This window comes from Chaetodon auriga, chromosome 14 (assembly GCF_051107435.1).
Source record: "Chaetodon auriga isolate fChaAug3 chromosome 14, fChaAug3.hap1, whole genome shotgun sequence".
Taxonomy (NCBI): domain Eukaryota; kingdom Metazoa; phylum Chordata; class Actinopteri; order Chaetodontiformes; family Chaetodontidae; genus Chaetodon; species Chaetodon auriga.
The window spans coordinates 1,723,439-1,744,114 of record NC_135087.1 but is presented as its reverse complement, the minus strand read 5'-3'; the positions used below and the strand labels follow the sequence as shown (position 1 = coordinate 1,744,114).

At 45.5% G+C, this 20,676-nt stretch overlaps 1 protein-coding gene across 5 annotated transcripts in view; it reads right to left on the bottom strand.

The window, feature by feature from the left end:
- Nucleotides 1-20,676, bottom strand: part of syt16 (synaptotagmin XVI) — a 32,403-nt gene that overhangs the window by 9,848 nt on the left and 1,879 nt on the right. The window contains exons 1-4 of one of the 5 annotated variants that reach the window (XM_076749351.1): nucleotides 17,374-17,503; nucleotides 9,533-9,706; nucleotides 4,664-4,894; nucleotides 931-1,172 (exon numbers count right to left, since the gene is read on the bottom strand). In XM_076749351.1, coding sequence (XP_076605466.1) covers nucleotides 931-1,172; nucleotides 4,664-4,894; nucleotides 9,533-9,706; nucleotides 17,374-17,428 — 702 coding nt within the window. In that variant the 5' untranslated portion in view covers nucleotides 17,429-17,503. Of the gene's footprint in view, nucleotides 1-930; nucleotides 1,173-4,663; nucleotides 4,895-9,532; nucleotides 9,776-17,373; nucleotides 17,504-20,676 lie in introns of those variants that run through there. The other 4 variants (XM_076749349.1, XM_076749354.1, XM_076749352.1 and 1 more) reach the window with 4 other exon arrangements.

The window sequence follows — 20,676 nt, the reverse complement described above, 5'->3', positions numbered from 1 at the left end:
ATCAGGATTTAACAGCATAAGAACGTGACGACAGTTGTTCGCTTGTGTTGCCAGTGAGATTCGTCCGATTCCAGACTTCTGAATCGCCGCCTACATCTCTAATTGGTTTGGCCATTTCAGTTTCTGGTGGAGCTGTCACGGCCAGCTGTCAAACAATCAGAGCTTTGTAGATTAAGAACAGAGACGTCATCGTTCGGCATAACTTCGCTACGGACGAACTCGCAGTCGCGGCTGCTGAAGCTTCGGCGGAAAAAGACTCAGCGGGACGGATTCGTCGCTCTGACGCTGACGGGAGCCTGAACACAACACGATGGATGAAAAGTTAAGAAAACACGGAAAGTTCATCTGTGTACTCAAAGAACACCGGATGTCTTCTCACTTCTCGTCTGCAGGATGTTTTGTTTTTCTGCCTTGAACTTGGAGTGAGTTCATGTTTTGTTCCTTTTCCAGGCACTAAAAGCACAGAAAGCTTCAGCAGGCTGTAAATTGATTGAATAGAAACAACCATCATTTTCCTCCTGCATGCTGCGTGTCGCCTGCTTTCATCCACTGAACGTGCAGGTAATGTTGATGCTTTTCTGCTATGAGTCAGCCTGGCCAGGAGAGTTTTCTTGCTGCATTACAGCTTAAATGGTTATGGTTGCTTTTACTTGATAATTTAAGAGTCAGGACAGACTGGAAACGAGGGCAGAGAATCGAATCCAGGACGCTGCAGTGATAAAAAACTGCTGATCAATGGCATCACCGTGGGTCTTTTATGAACGCACCGATCCTTCTTTGGGTTCAGGTAAGATCTTTTTTTTGGTTGTTTCATTTTATATGAGACACTTAAAGGTTTCCATTCATTCTGTCAGACACAGAGCAGTTCAAAGAGTCTGCTGAACTGTAAACTGTAAAAGCTTAAGTGATCTAAGCGTCGGGCTGCAGTACCTCAGGGCTCCAGGTGGAGGAGCTGTCTGTGGCGTCGTTTTTGTCGAGATTCACGGCGTTCTCCACGCCCTCGCTGCCATCTGCGGCCTGTCGGTTCATACTCGGAGTGGGGCTGTCGCTGGCGGCCGGTTCCTCTGGTCCAGCAGGTTTGTCCAGAGACAGCGCGGACGCCCTCTTGCTCTCCTGTACTGCTGCAGAGAGCGGGTCCTGGAAACCCTGCCGGCTCTCGGCCTCCATTTCTGCTGGAGGAAAACAGGCAGGAAAGTCAGCATCAGGCCGTCTGGCGGTCGGATTTAAATCTGCGGCTGTGAGGACAGTCGTTTTGAGAAGGTCTGAGGTTCGAAAGCAAGTTTCTGAATCTGAATCCTTCATCAAATCTAATACAGTTTGACAGAGTAATTATACACAGCCTTCCACATTCTCAAGGAACTAAATGTAAAGTTCTTAAAGTACCTACATGTATAAATATGTGAAACTCAAAGCAGTGTGATTCACATTAGCAACCTGCAGCCAAACAATGAGATAAGCAACAGACGATATGATGTTTAGATGTGTCTGTCCAATGAAATAACAGTTAAAAACAACAAACTTAACAACCAAAATGAATACACATTGTGGCTTTATGGAGATGAAGGCCCACAGAGATGTTTTACTACATCAAGCACTCAGAGTGCTGGTGGTAACGCACACAATAGACCCTCAGTTTGTTCCCCTGTTCCTTGTGCATTACAACACAGATGAGAATTAGCTAGCTAGCATTAGCATGACAGCAGCTGAAGGGCGGTACAGGAACGCAGCCGTGAGCCTGGCTGTATTACACCCCGTTACACTGGCTTTAATCCTGCGAAGATGACAGATGCACCACTTGATGGCAGGAAAACACAAAAATAGCCGACCTGGCGGGACACGATTGTCTCCTCTGGCGTCCTAAAAGAAGCTTCTTAATCCTTGTTTGGGAGTGTTGCGTGTTAGCAGAGCAGAGGTTGTGTAATCTGTCAAACCCTGACCTTTTCCTGAGACAGAAACACTCGCAGAACAGCCCGTACCTCAGACCAATCAATAACAATTATCTCCAATTCGCCATCATTAAGGTCGGTCTGACTGTTATATCAATGGCTGCATACAGTGCCGACCATGGCAACAGGCAGAGGTGAGTCATCGGCCTGTGTGTGTGTGTGTGTGTGTGTGTGTGTTCATTTGTGTCACTGCACTGCTCACATGTCGCTTAAAGACTGAGTGACCCCAACCGGACAATGTCACCGCCCACCACCGGCCAGCTGCTCACCTGGAGGACGGCAGCTGTTCCTCTAAACGTTAGCTTTTACTGGCTGAGGCGAGAATTAATGTGAAGCTATGTGGTTAGCATGTTAGCTTAGCAAGCACAGCAGCCAGCGCTGAGGCTCAGCTCCCGTGGAAGAAATCGTCCCTATTTTACAGCAGTGCACCAAGTTCTGATGTCACTTCCTGTCTCGCCCTTGTTCCACTAGCTTCTGTAACTTTGCACAAGTGAAAAGTCACAAATTCTGAATAAGTGAACAGAAGTGTCACTTTTAACATGATCAACACTCCGAATGCCTCTGAGGAGAGAAGGCACCTCATGACGCTGCCCTCCAGATCCTGAATGAGGTTTTTAATCCAGGAATAGGACCTGAAGTTCCTGTTTCACCCCCTCTAATATTTTCATCACCTCGTGATCCTTCCTCCACCTCCACCTCCACCTCCACCTTTAGGACAAACTTCACTTGAAGCCACACTGATGGTGAAGATCTGAATGATCTGTCTGTTTATTTTGTGAAACACTTCCCGTCTGTGTTGCCTCTAAAAGCCTCTGAAGTTTCATTCTTTTTCTGTCGGCTTTGTGCTCACGTGTTTTATTTCTTCGTATTTATCCGTGTGTGTGTGTGTGTGTGTGTGTGTGTGTGTGTGTGTGTGTGTGTGTGTGTGAAACTGCAGAATTCGGTCAAATTTGTTGGGTGGGAAAATAATACAGTGACAGTCCTGCATGATCAGCCTTAGATGATAATCCAGATTATGTTTTGCTGGATGTTCAGATTATCATTAATCACAATTTTTAGGAGGAAAATGTTCGGAACCATGTTCCTGCGATGAATGATTAATGCTGAACTGCAGAAATTCATGAAATGAGATGAAATGCGACGGTGTGATGGTTCCTTCTCTGAACATCACAACGACTTTTTAATATCTCCTCTTTGTTTTCTCTGATTTTTCACATTTCCTCCCTTAATCTAAATAGTTAACAAACTTATGAACCCATTAAAATGACATCAGTTGTATCTCACAGAGAAAGTCGCCTGTTTTTTTGTTTCTTGGCTCCTCATCCTCCCCAGGTCAGTCCTAAAACACCAGAAACCAGCTGAGTGCAAACAAGTGTCCTAATTAAAGCTGCTGTCTGTCCACACTCATCCAGCTGCAGCCGTCCAATCACACTGAGCCTCCCTGAGCTCTTTACAGCCTCTAATCTGCAGGAAAAACGGTGTTCGTGACCTTTTGGCTCGTTGACACTGGGATGGATTAGCTGTGGATGTCGCTGGTTTTCTGTTTGTTGGAGTTTCGGGTCTCCAGCTGGACTGAGGTGTGATCTGATCTCTCTGACCTCGATCATATAAAGTCTAATTCAGTTACTTACTGCAGATAAGTTTGGTCCAAGCTACCTGAAGGAAGTGACGGCAGGTGAGACCAAACCAGGCCTGGATCTCCACTTAAACCTGGTCTGAGATTCACCAGGGGGCACTGTTTCCACTCAATATGCAGTTAACATCAATGAATTCGTTGCTAGCGCACGAGCATGCACTGCATGCTGGGATCTTTGCTGTTGCTTTCTTTTGGAGTCGTTCACCGCTCTCACACCTGGTTCAAACACTGGAGATGTGTTTCATCGTGAACTGAAGCTCTAAAAACACGCAACAGATTTAACCTCACAAAAATATCCTCTGACATGCAGGAGCGACAACCTGCAGGAAAACAATTTCCCTTAGAAAACAGTTATTTTCAGCTGCACGAAAATAGGTTAACAGCTTCTTAGTTCTCGACAATAACACTAAAACAAACTGCTGGGGCTTGAATAAGAAATATGAGGCATGAAAACTTGTTGTCGGGTAAACAAAGTTCTTCATCATCATCATTACGTGCTCGATGCTAAACATACCTGTGAGCTTCAGGCTGCTCAGAGGCAAGAGAGAGACTGTAATACAACTGTTAAATTGAGTATCTGTTTAAATTAAATATCTGACCAAAATCACAGTACAAAAATACTCTGTTACGAGTAAAAGTACTGTACTGAAAATGTAGCTGAAATAAAAGTGTAAAAGTATCAAAGTATAACCAGTAAAATATACTTAAAGGACCAGTGTGCAGGATTTAGAGCCATCTAGTGGTGAGGTTGCAGATTGCAAACAGGGAAAACCTGTCACGTTGCTCCTGGTGTGAAGGAGCAACATGGCGGACTCGGCTGAGGAGGAGCTGCTCCTTCTGCTCAAAGAAAACAAAACCATTCTTATTTTCAGGTGATCGAACACTGATGAAAACTTACTTATGAATGTTATCTTCATCTGAATCTGACACACTGGTCCTTTAAAGTGGTAAAAGTAAAAGTACTACATGTGGAAAAAAACTCTGATTATTAGAAAAATTAGTTTAAGTACAGTTGTTCAGTAAATGTACTTCATTTCTTTCCTCCACTGACTGACTGACTGAGTGCAGGTGACGAGCACACCTTCACAGTCTGACGGCTCGGTGCTGCCCTCCTCCTGGTCCGACAGTCGGGTGAATTTGTGGCGTCGGCCCAACGACAGCTGCGTCTGCTGGGGCTGCTGCTCGCCGCCGACTTTCGCCGCGGTACGAAAACTCTGTGAATGCGACACGGAGATCTCAAACTGCTTCAGGACCTCCTCCTCACTGTCAGAGGTGCTGGAGCCGTCATCTTCATCGTCACCGTAGCTGTTCACTGGAGGGAGTTAAACACAGGGAGACAAGGGGGGTGACAAAGAGGAAAAGCTGGGAGAGTTAAGGAGTAAAAGACAGTGGGGAGGAGGAGAGGAGAGTAGGAAACAAGGAAGAGAGGAGAGGAGAGGAGAGGAGAAAACAAAGAAGGAGAGGAGAGGACAGGACAGGAAAGGAGGAAACAAAGAAAGGAGAAGAGGAAACAAGGTAGAAAAGAGAGGAAAGGAGGAAACAAAGAAGAAAGAAGACAAGAGGAGAGGAGGAAACAAAGAAGAAAGGAGAGGAGAGGAAAGGAGGAAACAAGGAAGAAAGGAGAAGAAAGGAAAGGAGGAAACAAAGAAGAAAGGAGAAGAGGAAACAAGGAAGAAAGGAGGAGAGGAAAGGAGGAAATGAGGAAGAAAGGAGAGGAAAGGAAAGAAGAAAACAAAGGAGAAAGGAGAGGAAAGGAGGAAACAGGGAAGAAAACAACAGAAAGCAAATCCAGATTGAAAGAAATCATAAAAACACTTCACTGAATTTAGTGAATGACTTTTGACGGCCTTTGTAGTGAAGATGGAAGTTCGACATCATATGAGGCATCTAAACTAAATACACACACACACATACTGTACGCTGTGTACATGTACACATATGTATATATTCCCATCGATCTGTGTATCTGGACTGAAAAGTGCAGTGTGAATCTGTCAACCAGCTCACAGGTACATTCAGTGCGTTAAAGCCATTTTAGCTCATAAAATCATCTGTTCTGAGCCATAAACGCTCATAAAGTGAGAGATTAAAGCGCACACAAAGCCGTGCTCGCTCGCTCGCTCGCTCTCTCTCTCTCTCTCTCAGCTCGGCTCCTCCTGATGGACAAAATAAACCTGTTAGCGTTAGCAGGGTGGAGGGTCACTCCCCTCACATCATAATTTGACCATAATTGGTTAGCAACAGCTGAATGAGCGACGTGGCGGAGGAGCGATCGGACCCTCCTCTCCAAAGCGCAGGTCAACGTCTCTACCTGAGCCATCGCCATGGTTACCTCCTGAGCAGGAAGCTGCTCTCCGAGTGGGCGAGCGACGGCTGATTGGTCTGTTGGCTTCGTCTTCTAAAGCTATTCACAGGCGGAAACGCTCAGAGTGGAGTAATGCAGCTCAATGAATACGTGGGACTGTGACACACACACACACACACACACACACACACACACAAATACTTTCATATACAGATGTACAGGCTCTCGCATTCATGAAGCACTGTACAATTTCTAAAAACTAAAAAAAAATACTCCTTTATAAGTAAAAGTACAAGTAAAAAAAACAGTAAAAATACAAGTAAATATACATAAATAATGGCTGCACTTGAACACAACAGAGACTACATCCCACCGCCAGCTGACATGGAAGTACACGCTGACCTGAGGCTGCTGGTAAGTGGTCAAGGTCTCACTGCAGGTGTTCATTCAAAAAGTGGTCATTAACATCAGACGGTGGTCTTTGAGGAGGCTCTGGAGGAGGTGCTGGAGGAGGTGCTGGTGGCGGTTCAAATCGTTCAAACGGCTGCACGAACACGAGCGCTGGTCAGTCATTAGCTGGTGGCAGAGCGGCCGATGAATGAGCCGCTGATTGTGAAGCATGAATGAAACAGCCGATGGTCTGCCTGAAGGCCTCCAGCAGTGTTTGTCCTGGATGGATTCAGGATGGACGCGACAGAGACCAAATCCACCAGAAGCCTTCTGTGACTTTGAACTGGTGTCTGTCATTTGTCAGATTTGTCTCCGCTGTCTGACTTTTCTTTACGTACAGAAGCTCCGTCCTACCTTCCACCTCTTTTCATCATCACCGTCCTCTTCTACATCGAGCGAGAATCAAACCTTCAGAACCACGACTGAGCTGATGAGCTGATGAAGACTCAGACAGTGAGGGCGTCCCTCAGGGCTCTGGTTACCTGCGCTGCTCAGAGCTTCTTTCAGTATTTTACTGTTCTTCCATTGCTGACCTTCTCAGAGGTCACGGCCCTGCTCAGACTCTCAGACCTGCAGACCATGATGCTGCTGGAGGGCCTCCACATTATGGAACAACCCTCCATCGGGAAACAGACAAACCAGCTCACCCTCGTCTGCTTGAAACACACCTCATGAAATGGCTTTAATTACAGATTTGGTTTTGCGTTTGAATTCAGATTTTGATTCCTGTTCTTTTAACTAAACTTTATCTAAGTAAAACAGGTGTGTTGTTCTTGTATTTTCTGTTTTTAAAACAACAGAACGCCTTTAAAACCCTTCGATTATACCAGAAATGAAGGATTGTCTCCTTGCTGAAAAACCTACCAAACACTTAGAGAAGGTGACACAAGCTCTCCATTGTTCTTTGTACACATGAAGCTCTTTAATCGGCTCAACAGTTTCTGGCTTAAAACTACATTTTCACACAGAATCTGCCTGAATTTGTGGTTGAAAAGGTGCAGAAAGGGCTCCTACCTCGTGCTGTGAGGATCCAGAGGATTGTGCGAAGGTGTGAATGTTACAGAAAGGCTCCAAACAGGATTTCTTATTTGTTCAGGAAACCAAGTGGAAAAACCAGACTCCACCTGCTGCAGGTGAGCCACAAACCAGCAGTGTTTGCTCACTGCGTGCAACCAGCCCGCTGCTGGGAATGTGACTCTGGCTTTCTTCAAACTCTGAACTAATTATAAAGCATCAAAAATGTGAAAAATGTTCCTTTAACTTCAACTGGGCAGGTTAAAGTGTGAGTCTGATGTCAGCTACCATCAAACTTTGATCTGTCAGTTAAAATGACTCACAGGTGACCCTCTTCAGTGTAGATCAACGCTGAAGTGACTCTCCGCTCAAACTGTTCACTGTGTTGAAGGAATAGTTCAAAACTGTGGGAAATGTGCTTTTTCAGATGAGAAACTTGATATCACTCTCATATCTGGAGCAAAATCTGCCTTTCAATTCACATTTTATTCGTTGTTTGTGTGTAGAAATGACAGCTTTCCATTTTATGTACAGCATTTATGTGTGTGTGTGTGTGTGTGTGTGTGTGTGTGTGTGTGTGTGTGTGTTAGCAGATGTGGTTTTGGTGTGTGTACAGTACCGACGTACCAAACCTGACAACATAACAACGATAAGACTTCAGGGAGCTGAACTGAAGAAAACAGGAAACACCTCGTCAATCGGGCAGCTTTAAAGGTGTCAGCAGCTGTGTGTTTGCACAGAGGCAGGCTAGCTGTTTCCCCCTGCTTCCAGCCTTTACGCTAAGCTAGGCTAGGCTAGGCTAGCATCCTGACTTCAGCTCCGCACTCTGACACTGGTGTCCATCTTTCTCATCTCTCTATCAGAAATAAAGTGAATAATTCTATTTCCCCACATGAAGAACTCCTTCAAGCATCTTCGAGCTGCCAATCGTAACGAGCATGTTAACAAACTGCTCGTAGCTTCCTATTATTACTTCATTTGCTAATTACTAGGACGTCACAGAGCCGTGAAATGAAGCCTCAGCATTAAAACGAGTTTTCATTCCTGACAGAGCCTCAAGCTTAACTAACGAAACAGCTCCTGATCAATGTTGACTTCAGCTGATATGATGATTTAATTTATGCACAGTTATGAAACAGTAATTAACCACTTTGGGACAGTTGGTGATCCAGCCTGCACAAACTGGTGTGATCCTTTGGTGGAACATCTCGTTAACCTTCGGTGACCTTTGCTCTGTTTGTTAGCAGTGTTTGACAAGAGGGAGGAGGGCAGCATCGCCGTGTCTTTCACGGAAAGACAATGAAAACTAGAACCGAGTGTCCTTTCCTCTCCGTTTGCTCTCTACTTTTTCCTCTTTGCTGGGTTTTTCTTCAAGGTTTTATAATGTTAATATTTTCATTATGTGCAGAGCTTTGTGGCAGTTATGCGGCTGACTCACTCGACTCTTTCTCTCGTACATACACACTCGCCCACAGAAACCACTGTACAAACACAAACTCACCCACGTTCTCTCCCGTCACTGAATAGCTTCAGCGGAGTCATAACGCACACAGGAGTCACTCTCTCTCTCCTCTCTTTCATACAGAGATCTTTCGGGTTACATACTCGGTGAACCTTCACTAGAAAGCAGACAGTGTTAACTTGCAATAAATTTGAAATAAAAAGGCTTGTTCAGTTTTGCTGGCTGTCAATGAGATGCTCTCATATTGAGCTCCACATTTTCAGGAAAGAGACTAACTGGGAATGTCAGCGTGTCCACACGTTAAAGGAAAATTCGGACTTATTTCCCATGAACGATTGTGGATCTACGGGCCGTGCTAACTCTGCACTGTCGCACAGATTTGAGGAAACAAGGACTCAAATCAGCACATATCAGCAACAGCTTCACAAATAACATGATTTTTACATGAATCACGTCAAACGATGACCCACTCTGATCTGCAGTAGCTGTTTTGGATAATTAGCTCCATGTGAAAATACCCAAAAATAAAAGTGCTTCAATTGGCTGCAGAGATTTTAGCCACAGCTGGAGCCTCACCCAGCGGTAGCACTGGTCTGTAGCAGCACCATTAACAACCCTCATGCATTTATCCATAATGTTCATTTCAGGCGTCAGAAACAAGCATTTGAAATGATTCATGTGAACATAACCAGAACAGCCTCCATCCATCGGCCACTCACCGAGACCCTGGCGGACTCCCATTCGTCCTTTCTTGCGGCGGCCATGTTGCTCCAGACAGGGCAGTCCACCGACACGTGAGAAACACAGCTTCTTGTTGATGAAGAGGAAGAGAACGGCCAGCACCACGATGAAGACGCCCACCGCCGACAGGAAGCCGATGGCCTCTGGGGTGACTGGCAGGAGGAGGGAGAGGGAGAGGGGACACACAATGACACACTGATCAGACCACACAAACAGACAGTCTGGATACACACACGCACACACACACACACACACACACACACACACACACAGTACGTATGGTACATGTGATACACACAGACAGAACGAGTGATACTTTAGTATTTGAGTTCTCCCTCAGTGCCTCAGTGTAAAAACGATGCTTTGCTGGCAGAAACCATCATCTTTCATCGTTCACTCAGAATCACTGTTTCCTCTACTGTGACACTTTTTCTGCAAAACCCAAAAGTTGAACTTGCAGCAGCCTCAGGTGACCCTCACTCAGGTGACACCCCCCCCCCCCCCCCCCCCCCCCCTTACTGTTAGGCCTCTCTGACAGACAGCTCCACATGTGCAGTTCACTCGCTCATGACTCATTAATGCTGAGCAGTAAATTGAGATTTCTGACACTTGCTGATCATCATCATTTCGACTCATCACTGCCAGGTGTATAATGATGGAGCGTTGCATTGTGGGATTGTTAGAGAGCAGTGTACATGCCAGGGACATGGCCTTTTTGTGGATACACTTCACACTCAGTAAATATAGTTCACTGTGTGCTAAATATCTCCTCCAGAGCCGCCTCCACCACAGTTAAAGGGAAATGGTGATTTGTGACTTGGCTCGTTAAAGCGGTTCTGTTTTATCTACATGGTGATTGGTGGGGGGCAAACACTTATCTGTTACAACATCTTTGCAGAAAAATTGCAAAGATCCCAAAAAGAAAAAGATGAGAGAAAAACAAGACAAAGAAAGAGATAAAGGGTGGACGGGCAGAGACAGTGGGGACGGATACTGCAGATGGAGAGAAGTGGAGATGAAACAGAGAGGAGAAAAACATCTGGACCAAAATAGAAAGATGGAGGAAACGTGAGCGAAAACCAAAATTGGGAGTAAAAAGAAGAGAGGGGGGAAATAAGAGGAGGAGGAGAGGAGCTGATGTGGGGATGGAGGGAAGTGAAGCGAGAGCTAATGCGACACCAGGCGCACCGCTCTGCTCTCGATGAGGCGGCCGAGACTCAACGCAGATGAATAGAAACGCATAACGGGGGTCGCAGTCTCCTGTTACCACGGTAACATTTCAGAGAGTGGAAGCGAATCAATGGGAGCAAACGGAGACGAGTACACGTCCCGCCGGGCGCCGACGCCAAAGAATGGGCTCGACGCTGCAGGTGTGTGTGTGTAGATGCTGCACTATTGTCTCTTCATACGCCGCCTTTGGTTTTCTCACTCTGAAGTCTCCGTCAGGTTTAACCTCCACCCAAACCACCACTCACACGGCCAAGCAGCAGCGTGTTAGTGTGTGCGTGGAGGCAAAACAATGAGCAGCAACAGCAGCTGGTTCCTGTAGAGACGACGGCGTCTTTTCTGAAACTGAGTGCAACAGCATCTGTAATACGTCAGTCCTGCCTCAGGCACCAGCTTGTGTATCTCAGAGAGGAGAAAGGACCTGACCACCCTGCTCCAGGAGGTGCTACAGGAGCCTCAGAGCCCCAAAAATCCTGCTTAAAACACACTGAAGACTGACAGGAATTCGACCCACTTTCCTCATGTTCACTCCCACAGAGCGACAGAGTGGAAGCGCTAACACATGACAGATGCAGCATGGCAGCACTTCTCCTAACCCATGTTTCACTGTAAAAGAACAGCACCTCCGCCTCCTCTTTCCTCACCTACACACACTTATGACGGCAGAGGCACAGACGACGCTCCTGTTCTTTTTACCTAACCGCTTTTTAGCCACACTAGTGAAATGACTTGGACTTGGTTGTTATTGGGTGGTGTGCCATGAAATTTGGTGCAGATATCAATGAATCTCCAGAGGATGGATTCGACTGACTTCACCTGACCGACTACAACTAACTGAGCTAAGTGTTAGTAGAGTAGCACGCTACAACATACCATGCCAGGTTAAAATATAATAATACCAAGGGAAAAAAGCTTATAACTGCCAGTTCGGTCAGTAGATTTCTTCCCGAGCTTCAATGCAACACGGCACAGAGGAGTAAAATCACATCTGGGAAAAAATGACTGAAACAACAAAACCATTTGAAAGACAAATTCTTCTTCAACACCTAAATTGTATCTGATGTTATAAAGCATATTTCAACACTAAGATCTGATGGGAAAAGGTTAGAAAAACCTGTGAATCCGATTTTAATTAATTTATAAAAATAAAGCCCCTGAGGAAATGAACGCAGCACGACAGTAAATGTCTGGATGGTGTGTTCGGTTGCGGTCGTAAAGTGGAGTTTCCCTCTCAGCTGCTCTGACAGGCAGACACTGAGCTCAGTGTTGGAGACTCAGAGCCTCCTACTGTCTGCATCCAGATGGACAGGAAGAAACCCTGGGTCAAAGTCTGGCCTCACACCTGCTGCACACACACACACACACACACACACACACACACACACACACACACACACGGCTCTCTAACAAATAACACACATATTATATATGCAAACTAACCTCATACTACCCTTTTGTTTGTGCATTTCTGCCAGCTGAAATCTTTCTATTGATTTAATTGGCAATTAGTTAGGTAATTGAACTCACTGACCAATTTAATTGACTGCATTTGATGATGATGAACTCTAACCCACTGTTCAGAGGAGGCAGCAGTAGAAGCATCAAAGCTCTGAGTCTAAACACCAACTTTCCCTTTACAAGCCAGACTGGTTAATAAAGCTTGCATGTTCATTAAACGGGTGATGAGACAGAGTCTACAGCCATGCGAGCAGCTCTGAGGCTGTATTGAGACACACTGGTGCTTGAGCTAAATGCTAACATGCTAACATGCTTGCAGTGACAATGCAACATGCAGATGTTTCACAGTTGTAATGTTTACCATGCTCATTGTCCCATTAGTTGAGGGTGTTAGCATGCTAACATTTGCTAATTAACATGAACACAAAGTGCAGCTGATGCTGTCATTAGCTTTGAAGGTATAACTTCACAAACCAAAATGTTCAGTCAAAAACATCTCAGCTACACTCACGCAAATCCTACAAAGAGCAGACTGCGACGCTAACGTTAGCTTTAGGTCTAACACAGTATCATCCAGGACCACCTCTCACACAGCGAGCACTGCAGTCGTGAATCGAACCTGTAATCCGACAACATAACGTGGTTAATTAATGATGTGCTAACTTGGTAACTACTGCAGCTGTGAGGGTGTGAGGGATGCTAACATTAGCGGCTTCTGTTGGACAGAAGACGACACTGTTTAATCAAACACCAACCTCCAAACTATCACTCTGTCTACAGCCCCATGAATACTACGTGTTCAAGTGTCCATGTGTGCGCCCAACATTTCGCCACAGCAGGGCTGATTACAGTGTTTCAGGTGGAGGCACTGAAAACGTGTATGCAGGTTCAAGTTTCAGTCCTTTAACGAACAGAAGTGACGAGTTTGTTTGCAACTGTCATGTAAATAAATACCAAAAAACCTTTTATCTTATAGTTCGATCAGTTTTCTTCCACTCACTCACTCATAGATAACAGCATTTACATCAGATTAGATCCGTCGAAAATAATCTCTGTGGAAGCTGAATTGCATTATTGGACCAGCAGGGAATCAGCTGGAGGTGAAAACGGGACAAATGGAGAGTATTGATGACAGTTTGTTGAACGCATTAAAGGGGAACTACGATGAATTAATGTACAAACAAGGATCAGGGAGGCGATGTGACCCCGGAGTCAATGAGAGGCATCAGGTCAGGCTAATGAGCTGCGCAGATCCAACCACGACAATTTCACAATCGCTAATCTGTGCTGGCAGACATGCTTGTTTATGTGTGTGTGTGTGTGTGTGTGTGTGTGTGTGTGAATGAATACTAAATCCTTATCCCCTGATTACTATGCAGCTGCTGACTTTTCCACCCCAGCTTTGAAGTGAGAAGCTCCAGAGGAGAAAAGAGAGCACTTTGATGTGAGCGTTAGATTAGGACAAGAACAGAAGAGGAAGAAGAAGAAGAAGAAGAAGACGCACGGCGGCGGCAGCCAAGGCCGCCTTGTTACCGCTCATTAACGAGCGATCACAAAGAGGACAGACACGGCGCTTTGTACTTTTTTCTTTCTTCTTCTTTAGCGCTGAATAAAAGGAGCTCCTGCTGCTTCCCTCAGTTCGCTGTAAGGTCACTCATTAACGTGGGTAATTAGTTTCAGGACTGTAGGCCTGCGTGTGTGTGTGTGTGTGTGTGTGTGTGTGTCCTGGCCCTTTGCCGGCTGGTTATTACTATAACACACAGCTGAATGCTCCGTCCTCAGCCTCAGTGGATTCAGAGGAGGATTATTCCTCTGTAGTACGACGCCTGGATGTGAGCGACACCGCGTTCGTGCTAATTCTGAAACTTGTTTTCTCTGCTCTCTGGTTCGCCGCTCTATCCTCACTCGACCAGGCGTTTTTCCCTCCCACAGAAAAATCCGAAATGCTCGTCTCGGGTGCTGTGGGTGTGAAAAACAAAGGTTTTCCAAAACAATGACGAGCGCCTGCTCAGACGGGTGGATGTGAAGAAGCCGACTTCTCGCCTTCACATTCTTCTGTTACGGACGATTTTCAGTGACTCATCAATTCCAGCCAAGATATAAAACTCATGATCATAATAATCGACGTTCCAGTTCGTCCTAAAGTGGCTGGATGGTCGAGGTCAGCGCTCTGTGCAAGTTCTTCTGCATTAAAAAGGGAATTTGATTTACCGCTGAGCAGCTAAGATATAATCTCTATTAAAGGTGAATAATTTAGAGTCCAACTTGAATAAGATGTGTAACACTGTGACGTGAGGTGGGAGGAGGCGCTTGTTTTAATCACCTCAACACGGAAACATGGGACTCTCCAGGATAAGGTTAAGATCCTGAAGGGCCATCTTTTTGGCGGCTCTAAACACTACAATACCCATGAGCCTCAGCTGCCTCTGTCACGGAGAAGAACTTAACAGCAGAACAGAACTTAAACTCTGTGAGGTCCACAGACTTTTTACACAGAGCACTTTCTTTTCTAACACATCTTTGTCCTGATAAAGTCGCTGGAAGAGTTCCACGTCCATCCAAGCCGTCGAACGTTCTCCATCTGTCAGTCACCTCACATTTTCTGTGGAAAATACGATGAAGAGGACGATTATTTGTGGAACCGCTGTGCCACAAATATCTCCTCTCGCAGCAACTCCAATGGAGCCTTTTTCTGTCTTTCTGAGATGATGTTTAAGAGCAGATATCAGCTGATGAAGGGTATCCGGTTACTGATGAGAGTATGCTGATTACATTAAAACAATTAGAGCCAAATCACCAGAAGAACCATTAACTCCACTGGTTTCCTCATGACTGGTCGTATCAGCCTGAAAACACTGACCACATCCCAGCTGATTGCTGTTAAAAACAGCCTGAACTCCAGAGCTGACGTGTGACGTTCACTGACCCCGCTGCACCAGACACACAAACAACCCAGCTGTTGTTTTTGTCGGGCCGGGAGGTCGAATCAACCCAGAAACATCAGCACATCGTGTTTTCAGGCTAACTCAGTGACTGCAACGCTCACACACACACACACACACACACACACACACACACACACCTGAAAATCATAGTTTCCCTGGAAACAGCCCAGTGGCTCTATTAAGGTATAATGAGTGTGCCTTTTCCCATCCACATGTAAGAAGGTCTCATGTTACCATGGCGCTGTCTGTCTGTTCGTCCTGATTGGCCGGGAGGACGAGAGCATCTCAGGGTTGAGATGAAGAGACGATGAATAAGAAGACAAAACAACAACTTGAAGTCAAAAGCAACGCAGCAAAACTCCCACTTACTGTTCACCACATTCAGCTCGGCGCTAACGCTCGTTCACGCCACCTTAATAAGAACTTTTAGAAGATTAGAAACGTGACGCCGCTCTGCTAACGTTTTATCCAATCAATCCTTTAAGAAGGAGATGTTTGAACAACGTCTCTGCAAAATGACTTTAATTTTCCAACAATATCTGCGAAACTAAAGCACAAGCTAATAGCTTATCGCTAATTCTTGAGGTTAGAGAAAGATCATTGTCTGGGTCAAACATCGAAAAGGTCGACAGTGACACATGACAAAAGCTGTTTATTTTTTCAATATTCAACCAAAAGCATCATCTTTATTTAACCTTTAACAAACATTTCCATTATTTTATCCTGACTGTTATTTTTCATCTTTCTGGGTCCGGGTCACACCTGGAAGCAGCAGAGCCAAATTCCTTGAAGAAGTTAGCTCGTGAGCTAGCTATGCTACAGTTAGCGAGCTAGCAGGCTAGCTGACGGACAGCTGAAAACAAGGCACATGTAGAAATGATACATCATCCACTGGACAGTCTGCGATGACTTCAAGTCCCTGCAGAAACTGTCCTTCTGTGTCCTGGTGTCTGTCAGACAAAAGAAAAAAATCCTTCTCTTTTCTCTTTCTGTTAAATTTTTCATTTTTCAGAGCGATATAACAGCTTTTTTGTGGATGTCGGTTGGTGAAAACTTTGGCTTCGTGTCCAAAAGCCGATGTGACGAATAGAAACATCACAGCTCACACAGTCGGCCATCAAACAGTTATTTTATTTCATTCTTATTTCACCAGACAAGAAGCTGGACAAGCTGAAAAGAAGAGCTTCTGTCAGCATTACTAACTGTCTGCTCTTCAGGCTTTGAGTCCACATTAAAACACAAAACATGACTTTCTGACACGACATCCATTAATCTAGAATCACTGATCAGAGAAACTGAGGCTGCAAAGCATCTGAACTCCATCACCACCAAACAAAGCTGCACAATACTGATGTCGAGCTGCCACCTGCTGGATGGAGGCTGCACTTCAGCTGCACGTCACGAGAGCAGAACTCACTGCTGTGACGTCGCTGATGGAGGCGAACTGAGGAGGACTGAACCCAAAACATCTCAAATAAACTCTGAACCTGCAGGAATCAGCGGATTTAACCTTTATCCTGTTTGGAGGATTTAATGCTGGTGAGTAAACATTTCGACTTGCTCTGTTCCTTCTGCTGAACTCTCTGATCTAAATGAGGCTTCGTGACTCTGATTAAGGTTATAATAACACATCATTTGCTGCTTCGCTTCCAAACTTGGAAAAGCAAAACAAGGTTAGATTCATGCTTCACTGTTTGTTCAAACTGTGTTTTCACTTTGAACTGAACAAGAGCTGAAAGGGGCTTTCAGTGTTAGGACACACACATGGAAAAGTAACACTATCTCTGTTTGGATCCACACTTCCCCAAATCCATAAAGATGCTAATGTTAGCATAGCATCCAAGAACAGCTTCCACACAGTGAAATACGGGATGAGCGAGTGGTGACTCCTGCAGGCAGGAAGCCGCTCAGCCGTACGTCGTAGCGTTTGCATCTTAGATTGGAGCAGATACTATTTCATCAGCCTTTAAATCTCTCACACTACAGCAGCATGTGCACAAAAAACACAAAGCTTACGGTTACTGAGAGACGGTAAGTCAGTTATTCTCCTCTCATACCACCGACGTCACAGCACAGACCACCTGACCGAACATCTGAGACTTTTAAAACTGTCAGACTGAAGAAGCAGCAGCCGGGTTTCCTTCCATTTCCTCGTTTTCAGGAATAAGACAGTAAAACACAAAGCTCACATCTGGCATCGTTTGTTGACCTTGTAGTCTCAATAGCTCCTTCTTTGCTGGCCATGTCTTCACCTCCTTCTGCTCTGTCCTCCTGTCCTCGTCCTCACTCCTCTCTGCTCTTTTCTTATGTCTTCTTCTCCTCTTCCCACTAACTCAGCAGCTCTCCTTCATCCCTCTGGTCTCCAGTCAGACCAGTTCTGTATCCTGTGTGTCAATCAGCACAGCCTTCCTGCCTCCGTCTGGGCGAGGCGGACGCCACTTCCTGAACACCACCAAGACTTAACAACACAGAGGAAGGTGGAGAAAGCCACCCAGCATACACTGCAGTGTGGGACGACAGAGGCCGGGACTGTTAACACAGGACTTGATTTAAGAATTACAATTTTTAAGGAGCAAGACAGCGAGGACAACAAGTGTGGTTTTTAGATCAAAAGACATCTGAGTGTCTAATGAGGATAAAATTTGAGCTGGACAGCAGCTGAAAGTCCATTTCCTGAGACCAAAAACAGCAAAAAGAGAGTGAATTGTGGACTTTCATTCATCAGGTGACACAAACGTGACTCCAGATGAATGACCATGCTGCTCTTTGACTGCTGGGTTGGTGAATATGCAGCTGTTTGCTAACATTAACCTCATGAGGTGATCATATGTCTGTTGTCAGCTCGTTGTGGGGCTCTAATGCCCCCTAGTGGTCAGTGGATGATAAACATCACACACCGTCATTTTGAGTCAACCACTTCTACCCCTCGGAGACCTCTCTCTGCGACTCAGCCTGTCGAGCAAAGTGAAAGTGAGACGAGTCTGGTTTCCCAGCAGGCTGGATGGAGGCCGCTCCATCAGATAAACATGGATTCAAGGCCGTTTCCGTTTCCTGACACAGCGAATGACACACATGCACTCATGCGGCAGCATTAAATATTACTCATGAGTGTCCTCTCCCGGCCTGTCAGCCAGCAGTCTGGGCCCACAGCGGGGAGGAGAGAGCCATGAATTAGACATCGAAGCCGTCTGTAACTAGGCCACAGCCCGGCACGCACGGCTGACTGCTTCCCGCTGTTTAATGAAGCACGCTGAGGAGCTCTGTGGTGCTGTTTGGCATCTCCTCTCAACAACGCTGCTGTTTACATTTGGGATTTATTCTCAGGACTGCGGTCTCATGACCTCCTGTTGTTTTTGCTCTATGGAGATGAGGCCCACAGCCGCGCTCACACCAGCACTGAAAGCAGCTAAATCTTATGGGAAAACCAGTTCATTTCAGCACGATCAGTGGATTCAGCTCAGAGTCTCTGAAATGTTTCCTGAATAGACTCTGAACTCACGGTTAGCATGTTAGCAGTTAATCACACTTTTTGTAAATTCATATTAGCACACATGAAAATATGAGTAGAATTCTAAAATGATCTGAAACAGTTGTCAGTTAATTAGCTGCTATATAAAACATATGTATGAATGAATCACTTAACTCATCTATCCTGAAAAGATGCCAAAGCTTTGCTGATTGTCTTCTTAAATTTGCCTCCTTTTGTAATTTTCTAACATTTCAAATAGAAAATCTTATGAAGGGTGTGATCAACACAGAAGAACTGATAATCAATAACAAATAATCGTTCGCTGCAGCTCAACTCAGTCAGTGAAGTTTGACCTTCATTTGAATAGAAATCACTGAATGAACTAATGTTTTGATTGAAATCTTCATCGTACATCCAAAAGTGAGTATTAGTGAATATTTATACATGGAGAAACTACGCCAGTGTGGTGGTGAATGTAATGAACCCAGTGCTTTAAGAGGAGGATTTAAATGCTCTTTCATTCAGTATTTTATCAAATCAAAACATTTCGGCCTCTTTGAGCTCGTAGTTTTGGTTTTTTGGGACATTCCTGATAAACCCACCGACAGCAGACACAGAGCCGACAGCTGCACCACATGATGGAGCGTCGAGCAGCCAGAGGGCCGACGGAGACCCTGACGCTCCTCTCACATCCACCAGCTGTTCCACCTTTCCCAGTTACCTAATCAACCACCTGCCTGCCTTCACCCTTCAGGCCTGTTTACCTTTGTCATTTACCTGCCTGTTGTCAGACCTCACTCTGCCCTCCGACCAACAAACCTGGTCCTAATCCCACCTGACCTGTCTGCTGAGTTTACTCTCAGGCTCACGCTTCGGTGAAGAGGCGACAGGCACATTTACATGACAAGCAACAGTCGTGCGTTCAAAGTCTTACTTAAAGAGCACCTCCACCCGTTTCGCATCCATCATCCTGACAGAAACAGTCGTTTAATGTCGCCTGCGGTTCTGGTCAAGTCTGAGACGATAACCCCTGATGATGTCGCAGTGATGTCATCAGGGTCTCTCTCACACTACTTACGTACACGTCCTTTCATGGTTTGCCATGTATATAATTTAGCTGCTGCTGTTACATCAATCACTTCGTCTGATCTTTAACTTGTCAGTCAGTCTGTGAACACACGAAGGCCCCACAGAGCATAAACAGCTCATATAATCAAACAAAAACTTCATGTTTTGGTGTCTGATCTGGCTGGAAGCATCTGGAAGGTCTCACTCTGTTACTCTCTCACCACTGAAACCAAGGTCTTACAGATAAAGCGAGCACAGACGGAGGATTATGGACATGGCCAACCCTCTGAGGACATCACAAACCTGTGACTGTGGCCTGTTTCCTCCTGCGTCAGGTTCTCTAAACCGGATGGAGGCTCAGTAAATAACTGTAAATCACTTATGCAGAATGGCCCCTTCCACAATGTTACATTTATATTATGGGATTGTTGTTGCACTAATGTCTGAGCAGCACCTCGATGCTGCAGCTCCTCCAGCTGGAGCTGATTTGCTTCATCTGACAAAGCAGAATGTTCTAAAAGTCTTCAGTGTTTTCAATGTGAATCTACGTGAGACAAGAGGAGCAAAAGTATAAAGAAGCATAAAATGGAAATACTTCCTTCAACAATGAAGAGATTATTGAGAGGAAGATGGGGTGAAGACAGAAGGCGCAGACTTTGCGCTCGTGATGCTCCGCTCACGCGCAAAGCTTTGGTCTTCAGGTATGTTGAGACCTGGAGCAAAATCCAGATGTGGCAGCGGGACTCGAGGCGACTCTGACCGCTTTTGGGCTCCACTGACCCGGATGCTGATGTCAGTGTGACGACCGAGGACCGGGACACGATGCGCGTTATCTAAAAGTGGACATCTGAGCGGACTTAGAGTGGGACGGACAGGAGGACGCTGGAAACATTTCCCGGATGAAAACGCAAAACTCAAACGATCAAGAACGATAATTTACGAACAGGAGAAAGAG